Source organism: Gnatocerus cornutus, chromosome 1 (genome assembly GCF_029298725.1).
Source record: "Gnatocerus cornutus isolate USDA-ARS CGAHR chromosome 1, icGnaCorn1.1, whole genome shotgun sequence".
Classification (NCBI taxonomy): domain Eukaryota; kingdom Metazoa; phylum Arthropoda; class Insecta; order Coleoptera; family Tenebrionidae; genus Gnatocerus; species Gnatocerus cornutus.
Genome location: NC_142233.1, coordinates 16,945,102 through 16,964,747, shown reverse-complemented (window position 1 = coordinate 16,964,747; position 19,646 = coordinate 16,945,102). Strand labels below are relative to the sequence as shown.

The 19,646-nt window shown below is 28.5% G+C and overlaps 1 protein-coding gene across 1 annotated transcript in view; it reads left to right on the top strand.

Moving 5' to 3' along the window:
* Positions 1-19,646, top strand: part of Lgr4 (Leucine-rich repeat-containing G protein-coupled receptor 4) — a 154,548-nt gene that overhangs the window by 21,399 nt on the left and 113,503 nt on the right. Inside the window, exons 3-6 of the mRNA XM_088049831.1 lie at positions 15,743-15,871; positions 15,923-16,006; positions 16,055-16,166; positions 16,217-16,291. Coding sequence (XP_087905957.1) covers positions 15,743-15,871; positions 15,923-16,006; positions 16,055-16,166; positions 16,217-16,291 — 400 coding nt within the window. The remainder of the gene's footprint in view (positions 1-15,742; positions 15,872-15,922; positions 16,007-16,054; positions 16,167-16,216; positions 16,292-19,646) is intronic.

The window sequence follows — 19,646 nt, the reverse complement described above, 5'->3', positions numbered from 1 at the left end:
AATTGACAAAGTTACGAAATTTGATAAAAATTAGTGGAATTTTTTAGTTCGCCTTCGAAATAAAAATTTCTAAAAAATCAGTTTTTTGCTCTAAAATTTTGAAATTTAGCATAGCTGATAAACACGTTGCAAATATTAAAACCTTCAAATTTCACTGTTTTAGAAGAAAATTTGACAAAGTTACGAAATTTGATGAAAATTAGGAAAAATTTTTGGTTCGCCTTAAAAATAAAAATTTCTAAAAATTCAGTCCCTTGCTCTAAAATTTTGAAATTTAGAACAGCTGATAAACACGTCGCAAAAATCAAAACCTACAAATTTCACTGCTTTAGGAGAAAAATTGACAAAGTTTCAAAATTTGATAAAAATTAGAGGAAATTTTTGGTGCGCCCTCAAAATATAAATTTCTAAAAATTCAGTTTTTTGCTCTAAAATTTTAAAATTTAGCACAACTGATAAACACGTCGCAATTAATTAAACCTCCAAACTTTACTGTTTGAAGAAAAAAATTGACAAAGTTACGAAATTTGCTAAAGATTAGGGAAAATTTTTGGGTGGCCCGCAAAATAAAAATTTCTAAAAGTTCAGTCCTTGTTCTAAAATTTTGAAATTTAGCATAGCTAATAAACACGTCGTAGATATTAAAATCTCTAAATTCCACTGTTTTCGGTGAAAAATTGACAAAGTTGCGAAATCTGATGAAAATTAGTTGACATTTTTGGTGCGCTCTCAAAATATAAATTTCTATTAATTCAGTTTCTTGCTCTAAAATTTTAAAATTTAGCATAACTGATAAACACGTTGCAAGTTTAAAACTTCTAAACTTCACTGTTTGAAAAGAAAAATTGACAAAGTTACGAAATTTGATAAAAATTAGGGAAAATTTTTAGTTCACCAAATTAGGGTGGGGTGAAATATGTTACTTTTTTTTATTGTTATTATTAAATTTGTTGTTTAATTGTATTTTTTGTATGTTCTACTATGGACTGGTTGTGTCTGTTGGAAAATAAATCTTTATTATTATTATTATTAAAATAAAAATTTCTAAAAATTCAGTCTCTTGCTCTAAAATTTTGAAATTTGTCACAGCTGATAATCAAGTCGAATGATTTGAAAGGTGTGAGTACAGACCTGTCAAAATTGACAGTAGAATCTCGATTATCCGTGGGCGGGGATTTTTGACATTTTGATTGGAACCGTTTGGATTCCGAGCTTTCGAAATTTTTGTGTCTATTTTGCCTGAACTATACGACTCATGGGCCGGATAATTACCACACTAATAAAAAGCAAAGTGCTTTGATTTCCCCGAAAGAGTGTTTTCTCATCACACTTTCATCCCGAGACTCAAAGTGCGTTTGTTGTTGCAACAAAGTGGCGAGATTTTCATAAACCACAACGAAAATAAATAAACTCTTGCGCGTAAAAGCGGATGTTTTCCGGTCGTAACCTCTCCAGGTGAGTCGTTTTTTACAATCATCGATGTGAAACGTAAAACTCTCGGAAATTATCACACTGAAATCGTTTATATATTTTTGCTGACGTCATGAAAAAATAACAACGACGCGTTGTTACGACCATGATTTAATGGAAGCGTGGGATATCGAACATTGTGAAACCTAATAATGTATGATGGCCGTTTCTCTCTGTTTGTCTTTATCGAAAGATCACGTCTTATAATGTGATTTTCTGTGACGATTTTAACGTTCGATTTCTTTTTTATTTGGCACGGATGAGGGGGTGGCGCATGAGTGGAAATGGAAGAAAAACGGCGAGAAGATTCGGATTTTTAAAAGGGAGGTATGCGAGGGGTTCAAAGGACTGTTTGGATTTAAAGCAGTCAAAGCAAGGAAATATGTTAATGTTTATTGCGTGTACTAAATCCTAGAATTTAAGGAATGAGAATGCTCGAATTTTAATTTTTGTGGGATGTGTAAACCTGAAAGTTTCTTTTAATTTTTGTATGGTCAACAATTTTAAAGTTAAAACGATGAAATTTGATGAAGTTATTAACTGAATCTCGTTTTTTTAGTGTATTAAATTACAGAATTTTTAACAAAAAAATAAGCTTTGTAGAATTTTTATTTGTAAAATATTAAATTTCAATTAAATTCCGTAAGTTCAACAAATTTAACGTCTAAACGCTGAAATTTGGTGAAGTTATTACATAAAGTTCGGTTCTTATGTGTATTTAATTATAAAATTTCAGAACAAAAAATAAAAATTTTAGAATTTTTTATTTGGCGGATAAACACAAAAATCAATTTTTTCTTATTAAATTTTGGACGTCAAACAATTTGAACGATCAAGCAATGAAAATTGGTGGAGTTATTACTTAGAATCCGTTTATAGAGTGTATTTAATTATAGAATTTTGGAACAAGAATTGAGAATTTTAGAATTTTTAGGAGAAATCCTAAATTTAATTTTTTTTTAATTTCGTACGCTCAATAATTTTATCGATAGTGCAATAAAATTTGGTGGAGTTATTACCCAAAATCCGTTTATTGAGTGTATTTAATTATAGAATTTTCGAATAAGAAATGAAAATTTTAGAATTTTTTCTTTATCAGATGAACACAAAAATTGAAATTTTCTATTAAATTCTCTACGCCTAACATATTTAAAGAGAGGCAATGAAACATAGTGGAATTATTATCTAAAAGCTGTTGATTGAGCAAATTTGCTTTTAAAATTTTGGAACAAAAAATAAGAAATTTAAAATTTTTAGAGCAACCTGAATTCTGGAAGTTCGACAGTTTTAATATCCAAGCAATAAAATTTAATGTACGATCAATGATTTTAAAGATAAAGCAATGAAAATTGGTTGAGTTTATTGAGTGTACTTAATTATATATTTATTTTTAGAATTAGAAATAAAAAATTTAAAATTTTAGATTTTTGCAAAAAATGCAAAATTTGAAATTTTATTTTATATTTCTTACGCTCTACAATTTTATAGATAAATCATTAATTTTTGTGAAGCTTTTACTTTAAATTAGCTTATTGACTGTATTTAATTATAGAATTATAGAACAAGAAAAAAGAATTTTAGAAATTTTTACTTATGGAATTAATAGAAATCCCAAAATTTTCTGTTAAATTCCGTACGCTCAACAATTTTATAGATAAGCCAATGCAATTTGGTGCAGTTATTACTTAAAATTTGTTAATTAAGTGTATTTAATTATAGAATTTTAGAACAAGAAATTAGAATTTTAGAATTTTTTATTTATGAAATGAACACAAAATTCGAAAATTTCTATTAATTCTGAGCGATCAACTAATTTAAAGATAAAGTAATGAAATTTGGTGAAGTTATTACTAAAAAACCGTTTATTGTGTGTACTAAATTATAGAATTTTAGAACAAAAAATAAACATTTTGGAATTTTTCTTTTCGGGGATGAATAGTAAACTTAAAATTTTTTAGTAAATTCTGTACATTCCACAATTTAAAAAATAAAACAATGAAAGTTACTGGAGGTATTAACTAAATCTCGTTTATTAAGTGTGTTAAATTACAGAATTTTAGACTGAATAATAAGGTTTGTAGAATTTTTATTTGTGGGATGGTCACAAAAATCTATTTTTTCTTATTAAATTTTGGACGTCAAACAATTTGAAAAATGAAGCAATGAAAATTGGTGGAGTTATTACTTAGAATCCGTTTATTGCGTGTATTTATTTATAGAATTTTAGAACAAGAAATAAAAATTTTAGAATTTTGAGCTTTTGTGAGAAATCCAAAAATCATTTTTTGTTTTTTAATTTCGTTCGCTTATTAATTTTATCGATAGCGCAATGAAATTTGGTCGAGTTATAACCCAAAATCCTATGATTGAGTGTATTTAATTATATAATTTTAAAACAAGAAATAAGAATTTTAGAATTTTGAAGTTTTTTACTACAAATTCAAAATCAAAATTTTGTATTAAATTTCATACGCTCAACAATTTCAAAGATAAAGCAATAAAATTTGGTGGAACTTTGGCTTTAAAGTCGTTTTTTTAGTGTGCTGAATTAGAAAATTTTAGAACAAGAAGTAAAAATTTTAGATTTTTTTATTGGTACGACCAACATAAAATTCTAAATTTTCTATTAAACTCTGTACGTTCAATAATTTTAAAGACAAAGCAATGAAATTTGGTGTAGTTTTTACCTCAAGGTGGTTTATTAAGTGCGCCAAATTATAGAATTTTTGGACAAACAGTAAAAATTTTAGAATTTTTTATTGGTGGGTTGAACATAAAATTCGATTTTTTTTATTAAATACTGCACGTCAAACAATTTTAGAGGTAAAGCAATAAAAATTGGTAAAGTTCTTATCTAATAGCCGTTTATTGAGGGTAATTAATTATATATTTTTAGAACAAGAAATACCGATTTTAGAATTTTAGATTTTTGGGATCAATTCAAAATTCGAAATTTGATATTAAATTTCGTACGCTCCACAATTTTACAGATAAGGCATTCAAATTGGGTGGAGCTTTTACTTAATATCGGCTTATTAACTGCGTTTAATTACATAGATGTACATAAAATTTTAGAACAAGAATTTTTTTTTTTGAATTTTTCACTTATAGGATTAACACAAATTTCAAAATTTTCTGTTAAATTCTGTACGCTCAACAATTTTATAGATAAGGCAATGCAATTTGGTGGTGTGATTGCTTCAAATCTGTTTATTGAGTGCATTTAATTATAGAATTTTAGAATAAGAAATGAGAATTTCAGAATTTTTTATTTGCCAGATGAACACAAAATTTTAAATTTTTATTAAATTTTTGCTCTTAACAATTTTTAAGATACGGCAATCGATTTTGGTGGAGTCATTAACTAAAACCTGTCTATTGAGCATATTTACTTATAAAATTTTAGAACAAAAATTTAGAATTTTAGAATTTGATCTCAATTTTTTTTTTGAAATTCTGAAAATCTGATAGTTTTAATATCTAAGCAATAAAATTTGTTGGGAAATTTACATGAGAACCGCTTATTGCGTGTACAAAATTATAGAATCTTAGAACAAAAAATAAGAATTTTAGACTTTTTTGAGCGAAGAATAAAAAACTTGAAATTTTCTAGTAAATTCCGTACATTCAACAATTTTAAAGATAAAGCAACGAAAATTATTGAAGTTATCACTTTAAAGCCGTTTATTGCGTCTACTAAATTATAGAATTTTAGAACAAAAAATAAACAATTTAGAATTTTTCTTTTCAGAAATAAATGAATTTTGTATTAAAGTCTGTACATTCAACAATTTAAAAGATAATGCAATGAAACTTGGTAAAATTATTACCTAAAAGTCGTTTATTGAGTGTACTTAATTATAGAATTTTAAAACAAAAAATAAGAATTTTAGAATTTTTCTTTTGGGAGATAAACCCAAAATTCGAAATTTTTATTAAATTCCGTACACTCAAAAATTTTGAAGATAAGGCAATTCATTTTGGTGTTGTTGATAACTAAAAGTCGTTTATTGAAGGTTCTTAATTATAGAATTTTAGAACATAAAATCAAAATTTTAGAATTTTTCATTTATGAAATAAACACAATATTCGAAATTTTCTATTAAATTCTGTACGATCAACAATTTTAAAGATAAAGTAACGAAATTTGGTAAAGTTATTACTTAAAAATCGTTTTTTGCGTGTATTAAATTATACAACTTTAGAACAAAAAATAAAAATTTTAGAATTTTTTTTTTCGGAGATGAATAGTAAACTTAAAATTTTCTAGGAAATTTTGTACATTCAACAATTTGAAAGGTAAACTATCTAAATTTGGTAAAGTTATTACGGAAAAATTGCTTATTGCGGGTACTAAATTATAAAATTTTAGAACAAAAAATAAAAATTTTAGAATTTTTCTCTTGCAGGATGAATACTGAACACGAAATTTTCTAGTATATTCTGTACATTCAACAATTTGAAAGATAAAGTTACTAAATTTGGTGAAGTTATCACTGAAAAGCCGTTTACTGCGGATACTAAATTATAAAATTTTAGAAAAAAAAAGTAAAAATTTAAAAATTTTTCTTCTGAGACGAATACAAAATTCGAAATTTTCTATTAAATTCTATCCATTCTACAATTTGAAAGATAAAGCAAGGAAATTTTGGTGAAGTTATTACTACAAAGCCGTTTACTGAGTGAACTACTTAATTATAGAATTTTAGAACACAAAAAAAGAATTTTAGAATTTTTTTGTTGGGGGATGAACTCAAAATTCGAAATTTTGATTAAATTCCGTACGCTCAACAATGTTAAAGATAAGGCAATTAAATTTGGTGAAGTTATTATCTAAAAGTCGTTTATTGAATGTACCTAATTGTAGAAATTTAGAACAAGAAATGAGAAGTTTAGAATTTTTTATTTATGAAATGAACACAAAATTTAAAATTTTCTGTTAAATTTTGTACGATCAACAATTTTAAAGATAAAGTAACGAAATTTAGTCAAGTTATTACTTAAAAACCGTTTATTGCACATACTAAATTATAGAATTTTAGAACAAAAAATAAAAATTTTAGATTTTTTTTTCTGGGGATGAATACAAAACTCGATATTTTCTAGTAAATTCTGTACAAACAACAATTTAAAAGATAAAGCAACAACATTTCGTTAAATTATTATTTAAAAGTCGTTTTTTAAGTGTACTTAATTATAGAATTTTAGAATAAAATATAAAAATTTTGAATTTTTCCCTTGGGGTATGAATACAAAACTTAAAATTTTTTAGTAAATTCTGTACATTCAACAATTTAAAAGATGAAGTAACGGAATTTGAAGAAGTTATTATCTAAAAGTTGTTTTTGAATGTACCTACTTAATTATAGAATTTTGGAACAAGAAATCAGAATTTTATAATTTTTTATTTATGAAATGAACACTAAGTTCAAATTTTTGTATTAAATTTCGTACGATCAACAATTTTGAAGATAAATTAACGAAATTTAGTAAAGCTATTACTTAAAAGCCTTTTATTGCGTGTATTAAATTATATAGTTTTAGGACAAAAAATAAAATTTTCTTAGAACAACCCCTGTATTCAATTTTTCTCTTAAATTCCAAACATGCGTCAGTTCGGATCTCCCCGGAACAATCAAAGAATTGAAAAAATTTCCACTTAAAATTTGCATTATCCAATTCCGATTTCACCCACTTTTCAAAGTATCGTAATTAACTCAATCAAATCAATTTCAAAAGAATCCCCATCGAATCGATCGAACCAGTTAGTTCGACAAATCGTATTTTTTCCTGACTGACGCACACTTCATTAAACTTTATCTTTTAAGGCTTCGTTCTGATCAATGCGGAGGAAATGATTCTGTCTAAAGGAGTTTTTAATTTCCAGGCAAATGCGTAACTAGCAACAACGTTTCTGTGTGAATTTTCAATTATTTTTCACTTTGGAGAAGTTGACATATCGATTCCGGAGGATTTTATTTGATTTCGGCGGTTTGCGTTCCAAAAGAGATTTTGTAAGAGTTGGATATTGGAAATGTTGTAATGTCAATTAATTTCGATTGTATTTATCGGTGCTGAATATTCATTTCATGAAAGTTCAGGTCGACTTTTAGGGTTTAGAAATAGTTGGAAGTGTTGATAATTTTATTATCGACTTGCGCTAGTAAAGCACGTAAAGTTTTCACTTAGGTAAACAAATTTGTTAATTTTCACTACGGCGCTAATTGGCGTTTCCATAGTGGAATTAGTTGGAAAAACAGCGGACTGAAGAAATAATTAATAAAGTTTTTAGTTCATGCGGTTTTCAGAAAACTAATTTAATTTGCATAAACTTAAAAAATTGTAAAAAGTTTGCACTAGAATTTTGATATTTAACGTACGTAACAAACGGGTCTAAAATAGTAACTCCTCGAAATTTCATTCATTAGGAATTGAAACTGCCCAAGCTACAGAATTTTATAGGAAACTTGGGGAAACTTTTAGCTTAAATGGACATAAAAATTTCTAAAAATTCTATTTCGTGTTCTAAAATTTGGAAATTTAATCTACACATCTAAAACAATAATTCCTTTAATTTTCAATGTCTTTTAATTAAAACTGTTCAAATTAGAGAATTTCAAGAAATTTTGAGGAAGTTAAATTGAATAAAAATCAAAATTTTTAAAATTTTTTTTTTAACTTCAAAAAATTTTGAAATTTAGTACACTTAACAAATGAGAATTAAGCAGTAACTCCTTCAAATTTCAAAGTATTCGATATATTTGGAGTTAAAACTGTACAAATTCCGTGTTTTTTTTGGGATTAATCAAGCTTTAATAAAAAACAAAATTTTTAAAATCTTTTACTTTTGTTCTAAAATTAAAATTTTTAAATTTGGACCAGTAAATAACCAGGCCTCAATTATTAATTCATCCAAATTTTATAATTTTAGAAATAAAATTGCACAAGTTACGAAATTTTAAAGGATCTGTTAGACATTTTCAGTTTGAATTAAAATAAAAATTTCTAAAAATTTTTTTTTGTTTTAAAGTTTTCAAATTGAACAGCTAATAAGCAGGTCTCAGTTATTAATTTCTCAGAATTTCATAGTATTGCTTAAATTGCTCAAGTTACGTAATTTTATGAGCTCTTAAGAAAATTTTTAAATTAAATTAAAATCAAAATTTCTAAAAATTTTTTTTCTTGCATTAACATTTTGAAATTTAGTGTACTTAAGAAACGGGTCTAAATCAGTAACTTCTCAAAGTTTCATTGTTTTGGAATTAAAACCGCTCAAGTTACGAAGTTTTATAGAACCTCTTTGGAAATTAGTTTGAATTAAAATCAAAATTTTAAGAAATTTTTCTTTTGTTCTAAAATTTTGAAATTTGGACCAGGTAATGAGCAGGCCTTAGATATTAATTCCTCAATATTTCATAGATTTGGAATTAAAATTGCCCAAGTTACGGAATTTTCAAAGATCTTAAAAAACCGTTAGAATTAAAATCAAAATTTTGTTTTGTTCTAAAATTTTTATTTTGGACCAGATAATTAATAAGCCTCAGTTACTCATTCCTCTAAATTTCACTGTTTTGGAATTAAAATTACTCAAGTTACAGACTTTCATAGGATGTAGTAAAAATTTTTGATTTGTAGGAAATTAAAAAACAATTAAAAAAATTGATTTTTTTGCTCAAAATTTTTTGAACTTTAGCACACCTAAGAAACAGGTCTGAGTTAATAACTCCTCTAAATTTCATTGATTTGGAATTAAAATTGCCCAAATTACGGATTTTTCTAGGACCCTTGAGAAAAGTTTTAGTTGAATTAACATAAAAATTTCTAAAAATTTTCTTTTGTGTTCTAAAATTTTGAAATGTACTTCGCTTAAGGAACAGGGGCGATGTAGTAACTTCTTCAAATTTCATTATTTGCGAATGAAAACTGCTCAAATTACGGACATTTTTAGGACTCTGAAGGAAATTTCTAGTATTTTCTAGTAATTTTTTTTTAATTCTATTTTGTGTCTTAAATTTTAAAAACTCAACACCCAAGAAACAGGTCTAAAATAGTATCCAAATTTTATAGTTTCGGGATTAAAACTGAACAAGTTACGAAACTTTATATCACCTCCGGGGAATTTTTCAGTTTGAATTAAAATAAAATGTTTTAAAAATTCTTTTCCTTGGTCTAAAATTTTGAAACTTAGCACACTTAAAAAACGGGTTTACAGTAGTAATTCCTCCAAATTTCATTGTTTTTGAATTAAAACTGCTCAAGTTACGAGTATTTATGGAACTCTTGAGGAAATTTTATAGTTTCAATAAACATAAAAATTTCTAAAAAAAAATCTTTCTGATAAAATTTTGAAATTCAATACACCTAACAAATAGGTCTAGAACAATAACTGCTTCAGATTTCATGGATTTAGGATTAAACCTGCTCAAATTACGTAATTTTTTAAGTTTCTGAAGGAAACTTTTAGTTTGAACAAACATAAAAGTGTCTAAAAATTCTCTTTCGTGCCACAAAATTTTGAAATTTAGCACACTTAGGAAACAGATCTAAAGTAGTAGTTCCTTTAAATTTCGTTGTTTAGGAATTAAAAATGCTCAAGTTATGGGATTTTATAGAACCTTTAAGAAAATTTCAAGTTTGAATGAAATAAAAATTTCTAAAAATTCAATTTCTTGTTCTAAAATTGTGAAATTTAGTACACTTAAAAAACACGTTTAAAGCAACAACTCCTCCAAATTACACTATTTTAGAAGAAAAATTGCCCAACGGAATTTTATTAAAATCTTGAAAAAATTTTAAGTTAAAATCAAATTTTTTATGAATTCTCTTGAGTTTCTTGAGATTTTTTTAATTTTTTCGGAACTCTTTAGAATATTCTAGAACTCTGAAGATGTTAATATAGAAATCCGCTTATTTCGATGCAAAACGACGATTTCTTGCTGATTTTCGCCGTTTTCTGGCTTGAATTCGCAAAGAAGAGCTCGAAATCTACAAAATTACCAATGTTTATCAAGATTCAACGGCTGAATTGCAAGAAAACAGCAGAAATCTGCACGAAATCATCAAAATCCTTAATTTTTTTGACTCATTTAGGATTCTCTGGAGTTTTTTAGAATCTCCAGAATTTTCTTGGGGGGATTAAAACAAAGAAAACTTTCCACCCGGAAGTCCAGATTCATTGATGATGACAACATTCCCGCCGAAACAGGTGGCCGCACGTAAACACCTCGCCGCTATTGTGCAACGTTTTTATATCTGAAAAGTAAGAAACTTTAAAAATAAAGTTTTTACGATCGCAACACGTTTGTGTACCTATGATATTAACACTCAAAAGAATCCGCAAAGCCAAGCTTATCGCAGACGCAAGTCAGCTTCAGATTAAATTACTGACGTCATCTGCATGCGTATTTACAAGAATTTTGCTTTCTAAGGGAATAGTTAAAGACTGAAGTCGAGTGGGTTCTCTTGAAATTAAATTTAGCCCGAAGCTTAGCTTGCCAAACTATACTTAATTACGAATATATTCGAAGTATTGAAACTTTGATATTAAACCTTTGGAGCCGTAATTAGCGGCTTTTGTCGTCGGCTCGAGATTTGAGGTGAAACGTCCAAGTCCGATGATTATTATCGCCGCTTCTTTTTCTCCCATTTCCGCCCTAAACGATAATAATCCTCCGGGTGCGCGTCACTCTTGTTACAATTTGCGTCGCAGCCGCCATCAAATGACTGACAAACTCTTATCGGCTAATTAATTCTGATAAAAAGCTTAATAGCTTTCAGGAAGAGCGAAGGCCCCGTTCAAATTCTCAAAGAGAATAAATTAAATCGCTGATGGAAAACATGCTAGAAATCGAAAAGTCTTCAAAGATGTTTCGTTTTAGCCACGTGACGGGTTTGGAGGTGATGGGATTATGGCGTGTTCGAGAGGTGGGAATCATCCTGGGATTATAAGTACACGTGTCGGGATAAACAATGGGCGTGATTAAGGAGATTTTTCATGGTAATTAGAGGTTGAGTTGGGAAGAAAGGGTGATTAGACAATTGTGTGCGGTGTTAAGCAAATACTGGTGTTAAAGTGTCGGACGGGAAGGACTAATTGGATTCGTGACGAGGGAATTTAAGGAACGGCATAATTTTCACCATTTTTTACGGATGTTTCAAAGAAATCAAGAAAAATTGGAGATATAGGGTTGGCGCATCCACCATTATTGCAGCCACATTTCTTCAATATAACTTGAGCAGTTTTGATACCAAAACAATGAAATTTAATGAAGTTACTGTTTTAGAACCGCTTGTTAAGTGTGCTAAATTTCAAAGTTTTAAAGCACGAAATAGAATTTTTAAAAATTTTTTTTTGTTGAAACTAGAAATTTTCTCAAGGGTTCTTAAAAAATCCGTAATTTGAGCAGTTTTAAACCAAAATTGATGAAATTTGGAGGAATTATTGCCAAAGGTCCGTTTCTTAAGTGTGCTAAATTTCAAAATTTTAGAACACGAAATACAATTTTTAGAAATGTTGATGTTCATTCAAACTAAAATTTTTACTCAAGGGACCTAGAAAAATTCGTAATTTTAGTAATTTTAATTTCAAATCAATGAAATTTGGAGGAGTTATTGTCATAAACCTGTTTCTTAAGTGTGCTAAATTTTAAAATTTTCGGCCATGAAAAAGAATTTTTAGAAGTTTTGATTTCTAATCAACCTAAAAATTTTCTCAAAAGTGCTAGAAAATTCCATAACTTAGACATTTTTAATTGTAAAACAATCAAATTTGGAGGAGGTACTGATTTAGATCTACGTTTGAAGTGTACAAAATTTAGAAATGTTAGAACACGAAAAATTTTTTTTTAGAAATTTTGACATTTATTTAAAGTAGCAATTTTTTCAAGGATTTTATAAAATTCCTTAATTCGGGCAATTGTAATTACAAATTAATTAAATTTAAAGGAGTTATTGTCACAGACCTGTTTCTTAAGTGTGCTGAATTTCAAAATTTTAGACCAAGAAATACAATTTTTAGAAATTTTTTTTAGAATTATCGTAATTTAAACTTGTTTCTTAAGAGTGCCAAATTTTAAAAGTTTCAAGTTTCTTACAAATTAAAAATTTCCATCACGTTCTATGAAAGTCTAACTTCAAGACAATGAATTCCTTTAAATTTAGAGAAATTCAGAGAAATTAATAATTGAGGCCTGCATATTAACTGGTCGAAATTTCAAAATTTTAGAACAAATAGGAAAGTTTTTAGAACATTTGATTTAATTTATACTGAAATTTCCTAAAGGGGTCATATAAAATATAACTTCTGCAGTTTTTATTCCAAAACAAACATATTTTATAAAGTTACTGATTAAGACCCGCTTTTAAGTATGCTAAGTGTCAAAATTTTAAAGCAAAAATAAAAATTTTTAGAAATTTTGATTTTTATTCTAACTAAAAATTTTCTTATAGGTTCTATAAAATTCCGTAACTTAAGCAATTTTAATTCCATAACTATGAAATTTAAAGGATTTAATAGCAGAGGCCTGTTTATTAATTAGTCTAAATTTCAAAGTTTTAGAACAAAAATTAAAAATTTTGGAAATTTAATTAAAACGTATTGTTTAAGAATTCTGTAAAATTACGTAATTTGGGTAATTTGGGCAAACAGTGAAATTTAGGGGAATTAATAATTGAGGTTTGCGTATTAACTGATCTAAATTTCAAAATTTTAGAACAAAAAAGAATTTTTTTAAAAATCTTTATTTTTATTCAAACTAAAAATTTTTAAATTTTTTCTATAAAATTCCATAACTTGAGCAGTTTTAATTACTAAATAATAAAATTCGGAGTTACTTCCTAATATCTGTTTCTCAAGTGGCTAAACTTTAAAATTTTAGATCAAGAATTTTTTTTTTTTAATTTTGATTTCTATTCAAACAAAAAAATTTGCTTAAAAATGTTATAAAATATCATAACTTAGGCATTTTTAATTGTAAAACAATGAAACTTGGAGGAGATACTGCTTTAAATCTATTTTTTATGTGTGCCAAATTTTAAAATTTTAAAGCAAAAAAAAGAATTTTTAGAACTTTTGACATTTATTCAAACTAACAATTTCCTCAAGGATCCTATAAAATTCCGTAATTCATGCAATTTAAATTAGAATTCAATGAAATCTGAAGGGAGTTGTTGCCATAGACCTGTTTTTTAAGTGTGCTAAATTTTAAAATTTTATGTCAAAAAAGAGAATTTTTAGAAATTTTAATTTCTATTCAAACTAAAATTTTCTTCAAAAGTGCTATAAAATTCCATAACTTAGACATTTTTAATTTTAAAACAATGAAATTTAGAGGAGGTACTGCTTTGGATCTATTTCTTATGTGTGCCAAATTTCAGAATTTTAGAACTAGAAAGAGATTTTTTGAAATTTTAATTTTCGTTCAAACTAAAATTATTCTCAAAGATCTTATAAAATTCCGTAGCTTAGGTAATTCTAATTCTAAAACGATAAAATATAAAGAAATTATTGCTTTGTACTCGTTCCTTAAGTGTGGTAAATTTCGAAATTTTAAAGCATCAGATAGATTTTTAGGAAATTTTTATGTTCATTCAAACTAAAAATTTCTTCAAGGGCTCTGCAAACTTCGGTAGTTTGAGCAGTTTTAATTTAAAAACCATGAAATTTGGTGAAGGTACTGCTTTGGAACCGTTTGTTAAGTGTGCTAAATTTTAAAATCTTAGCCCAAGAAAAAGACTTTTTAAAAATTTTGAATTCCATTAAAACTAAAAATTTTCTGAAGAATCCTATTAAATTTCACCTTTCGAGCAATTTTAATTCTAAGTTATTGAAATTTGGAGGAGTTAGTACCATAGACCTGTTTCTTAAGTGTGCTCAGTTTCAAAATTTTAAAGAAAGAAAGAGAATTTTTAGAAATTTTGATAATCATTCAAACTAAAATTTCCTGAAGGGTCCTATAAAATTCCATAACTTGGGTAATTTTAATTCCGAAACGTTGAAATTTGGAGAATTTATTACTTTGGACTCGTTCTTAAAGTGTGCGAAATTTCAAAATTTTAGAGCATTAATGAGGATTTTTAGAAATTTTATTAAATTTTGATGGCGCATCCACCAGTTTTGTACCAAAATTTTTTCATGAGTTCTGCAACTTGAACAGTTTTAATTACAAAAAAATGAGATTTAAAGAAATTACTGCTCTAGATCTATTTCTCAAATGTACTAAATTTCAAATATTTAGAGCACGAAAGAAAATTTTTAGAAATTTTGATTTTTGTTCAAACTGAAAGTCTTATGAAATTCGGTAACATGGGCAATTTTAATTTTAAAACTATGAAATTTAAAGGAGTTACTGCATTAGACCTCTTTGTTAAGTGTACTAAATTTCAAAATTTTAGAGCACGACAGAGAATTTTTAAAAATTTTGATTTTCGTTTAAATTCAAAAGTTTTCTGTAACATGTGCAATTTTAATTCCAAAACGATGAAGTTTGGAAAAATTATTGCTTTAGACTTGTTCCTTAAGTGTGCTAAATTTAAAGATTTTTAAGACCGGAGACTAAATTTTAAAAAAATAATTTTTATATAAACCAAAATTTTCTACCGTTTCGTATAAAAATCTGTAACTTTGGCAATTTTCATCCCAAGACTGTGAAATTTGGAGGTCACTGTAATTAAGGTTTGTTTATAAATTGACCTTAATTGCTAAATTTTCAAGCAAGAAAAAAAATTATAGAGATAAAAACTTCCAAGAATTATGAGAATAAGAAAATACGAATTTGTCTCTGCTGAACATCTTAACTTTGGGTTTTTCTTCAAGAACTTTCGCCCTTCCAAAATAATAAAACATTTCCCCTTTCAAAGAAAATAAATTATACACGAATTAAAATTATCCAAAGAGAAACTCAATTATTTCAGTTTGCAGGTAAAATGTTCTTAATTGATCCATCAAAAGCAACTTAAAAGCCAACTCCGACATCTTTCCGAATTATTTTAAAAATTGATAAACTTCTCTCAACCATAAAGCGAATTTCTCTGGATAAATACCCTCTAAAAATCAGACTTTTCTTCTCTTATTAAACTCCTGAGTCTAATAAAATCGCCTATTTTCCATCTCGCCACAGAATCAATTACAAAACAGTTTATTGTTTAAAAAACGCGCAATTCCGCCCCATTTTATCGCTCTCTGCCAATAACTCGATTTATTCCCCACGTCTCCAATCAACTCTCAAATATTTACAAAATTGAAAGAATTTAATCATCGTAAACACGTTTTCAGGGTTAAAAAGCACAGGGATTTGCACCCAAGGCTATTTCCAGTGTATCAACGACACCACCTGCATTTCCCACCAGAATAATTGCGACGGAAAATCCGACTGCCCCAATGGAAGCGACGAAATCGACTGCGGTTCGATGCCTTTCACTCAATTTCGCACAATTCTAAACGAAAATTTTGCAGAGGACGCCGAACTCGACGATTTTTGGGACCACAAGTTCAAGAAGCGGCCGTTTGCCGAACACGACGACTTCGCCAACGGCTGTGGTGAGTTTCCGGAGGAGTTTTAGGGGTGGAATTTAACGGGGGTTGCAGATTTGGGGTACGAAGGAGTCTGCGTGTGTAAAGGGAGGATGTTGTTCTGCGGGCACAAGCATTTGAGGGAGATTCCCACGGATTTGCCCAAGGGGGAGAATATCACGTTGCTGTGAGTTTGGGGGTTTGGGGGCGGTTTTTGGCTAATTTTTGTGGTTTTAGGGATTTCGAGGCTAATGATTTTGGGGTGCTGAGTGTGGAGTTTCTGAGAGAGGTTCCTCGACATGTCGACGAGATGTGAGTACACAGATTTTATCTTTAGGGAGTTTAATCTAGTAGCCTTTGCAAATTTCAAGGTTACAGAACAACGAACACTAGATATTTCCGAGCGAGAGAATTTTTTGTCCCCGAAATTTCAAACGCGTCTAATTTGGTTATTTGTTGTCGTACTTTAAAAGTTCGCGCAGTTTTGGATTCTGCGTGAAATTCTGCGTTAAATGAGCACAAATAACTAGAGTTCGCGTCACAAATAAACGACATATTGACCGAATTATCTCTTTAGAGTATTTTTTTTGGTCAGTTTTAGCGGGAGTTTTCGGACCGATAACTACGTTTAATTTTTTTGAGTTATACATCAATCAAAAGAGCATATCAAAATCTATAAACTCGCCAAATTTTAGATTGATAGGTCAAATAGTTTACGAGTGGTGGTCAAAAAATTAAAATTAAAAATTTGAGTTCAAAATTTTTTTTACCAAAAAATCGAACACTGAATTTTAAATATCTGAAAACGGATTCTAAGCAACAAAAGTGCGAAGAAAGCGATGACGAAAATGGCATTTTTCTATCTGTCATAGTTCCGGAGATATCAAGCAGTAAATATTCCGGAACTTCAAAAATTTTGCCCTTTGGCGCCAGCACGAAATTTTAAACGCTTCTAATTTGGTTATTTATTGACGTATGTTAAAAATTCGCACAGTTTTGGATTCTGCGTGAAATTCTGCGCTAAATGAGCACAAATAACTAGAGTTTGCGTCACAAATAAACGACATATGGACCGAATTATCTCTTCAGAGGATTTTTTTTTGGTCAGTTTTAGCGGGAGTTTTCGGACCGATAATTACGTTTAATTTTTTTGAGTTATACATCAATCAATAGAGCATATCAAAATCTATAAACTCGCCAAATTTTAGATTGATAGGTCAAATAGTTTACGAGTGGTGGTCAAAAAATTAAAATTAAAAATTTGAGTTCAAAATTTTTTTTACCAAAAAATCGAACACTGAATTTTAAATATCTGAAAACGGATTCTAAGCAACAAAAGTGCGAAGAAAGCGATGACGAAAATGGCATTTTTCTATCTGTCATAGTTCCGGAGATATCAAGCAGTAAATATTCCGGAACTTCAAAAATTTTGCCCTTTGGCGCCAGCACGAAATTTTAAACGCTTCTAATTTGGTTATTTATTGACGTATGTTAAAAATTCGCACAGTTTTGGATTCTGCGTGAAATTCTGCGCTAAATGAGCACAAATAACTAGAGTTTGCGTCACAAATAAACGACATATGGACCGAATTATCTCTTCAGAGGATTTTTTTTTGGTCAGTTTTAGCGGGAGTTTTCGGACCGATAATTACGTTTAATTTTTTTGAGTTATACATCAATCAATAGAGCATATCAAAATCTATAAACTCGCCAAATTTTAGATTGATAGGTCAAATAGTTTACGAGTGGTGGTCAAAAAATTAAAATTAAAAATTTGAGTTCAAAATTTTTTTTACCAAAAAATCGAACACTGAATTTTAAATATCTGAAAACGGATTCTAAGCAACAAAAGTGCGAAGAAAGCGATGACGAAAATGGCATTTTTCTATCTGTCATAGTTCCGGAGATATCAAGCAGTAAATATTCCGGAACTTCAAAAATTTTGCCCTTTGGCGCCAGCACGAAATTTTAAACGCTTCTAATTTGGTTATTTATTGACGTATGTTAAAAATTCGCACAGTTTTGGATTCTGCGTGAAATTCTGCGCTAAATGAGCACAAATAACTAGAGTTTGCGTCACAAATAAACGACATATGGACCGAATTATCTCTTCAGAGGATTTTTTTTTGGTCAGTTTTAGCTGGAGTTTTCGGACCGATAATTACGTTTAATTTTTTTGAGTTATACATCAATCAAAAGAGCATATCAAAATCTATAAACTCGCCAAATTTTAGATTGATAGGTCAAATAGTTTACGAGTGGCGGTCAAAAAATTAAAATTAAAAATTTGAGTTCGAAATTTTTTTTACCAAAAAATCGAACACTGAATTTTAAATATCTGAAAACGGATTCTAAGCAACAAAAGTGCGAAGAAAGCGATGACGAAAATGGCATTTTTCTACCTGTCATAGTTCCGGAGATATCAAGCAGTAAATATTCCGGAACTTCAAAAATTTTGCCCTTTGGCGCCAGCGCGAAATTTTAAACGCTTCTAATTCGGTTATTTATTGACGTATGTTAAAAATTCGCACAGTTTTGGATTCTGCGTGAGATTCTGCGTTAAATGAGTACAAATAACTAGAGTTTGGTTCACAAATAAACGAAATTTTGACCGAATTAGGTTTACAGAGGGTCTTTTTGGGGTCATTTTTAACGAGTGTTTTCGGAGCGAAATTCTTTTGAGTTTTACATCGATCGAAAGAGCAACTCGAGATCTATCAACTGGCAAAATTTCAGATTGATAGGTCAAATAGTTTACGAGTGGTGGTCAAAAAATTAAAAATTAAAAATTTTTCATCATTTAAGTACGATTTTTTTTTATTAAAAAAGTCGAGCATGGAATTTTGACAATCTGAAAACAGACTCTAAACAAAAAAAGTGCGAAGAAAACAATCGCAAAGACGGCATCTTTCTATCTGTCATAGTTCCGGAGATATCGAACACTAAATATTTCGCAGCTTCAAAAAATTTTCTTTATACTGACAACCTGAAATTTCAAACGCTTCTAATTCGGTTATTTATTGACGTACGTTAAAAATTCGAACAGTTTTGGATTCTACATGAATTTCTGCGTAAAATGAGCGCCAAGAGTTGAAGATTGCTCTATAAATCTTTATTCCTTCTGGAACTAAAAGTTTACTATCCACAACTTTGAACGCTTCTAACTCGATTATTTATTGATGCACGTGAAATTTTGCGGCTAATGAGCATAAATAACTTCAGTTTGCTTAACAAATAACCGAGATATTGACCGAATTTGCAATTTTTCTGATTGCAATCTTGATTTTCTGAATAGTATAAAATTTTCTGTTTTTTTTCTGGTATTTTATTTGGTCTTCCATACTTTCCTAGAGATTCTTCAGAACCTGTAAAGTTTTTGGAATTTTTTATTTCCTGGAAAGGTCTAGAATTCTACTAAAATTTCCCAGGACTTTTAGGGATTTTCCAGGAATTTATAAGATTCACCAGAATTTCTTAAATTGGCCGCTTCGCAAAATATCGTTTTTTCTATTTACACAAATTTTATACGTATTTGTCAAAATTTTTCAGGATTTACAGAAATTTATACGATTTTTACAGTTTTTTCAAAGGCGTTCTGGGGTTCTCCACCATTTTCTCCAGAACAGAGGATTTTTCTAGATTTTTTTGAGATTTTTTAGGTTCCCTC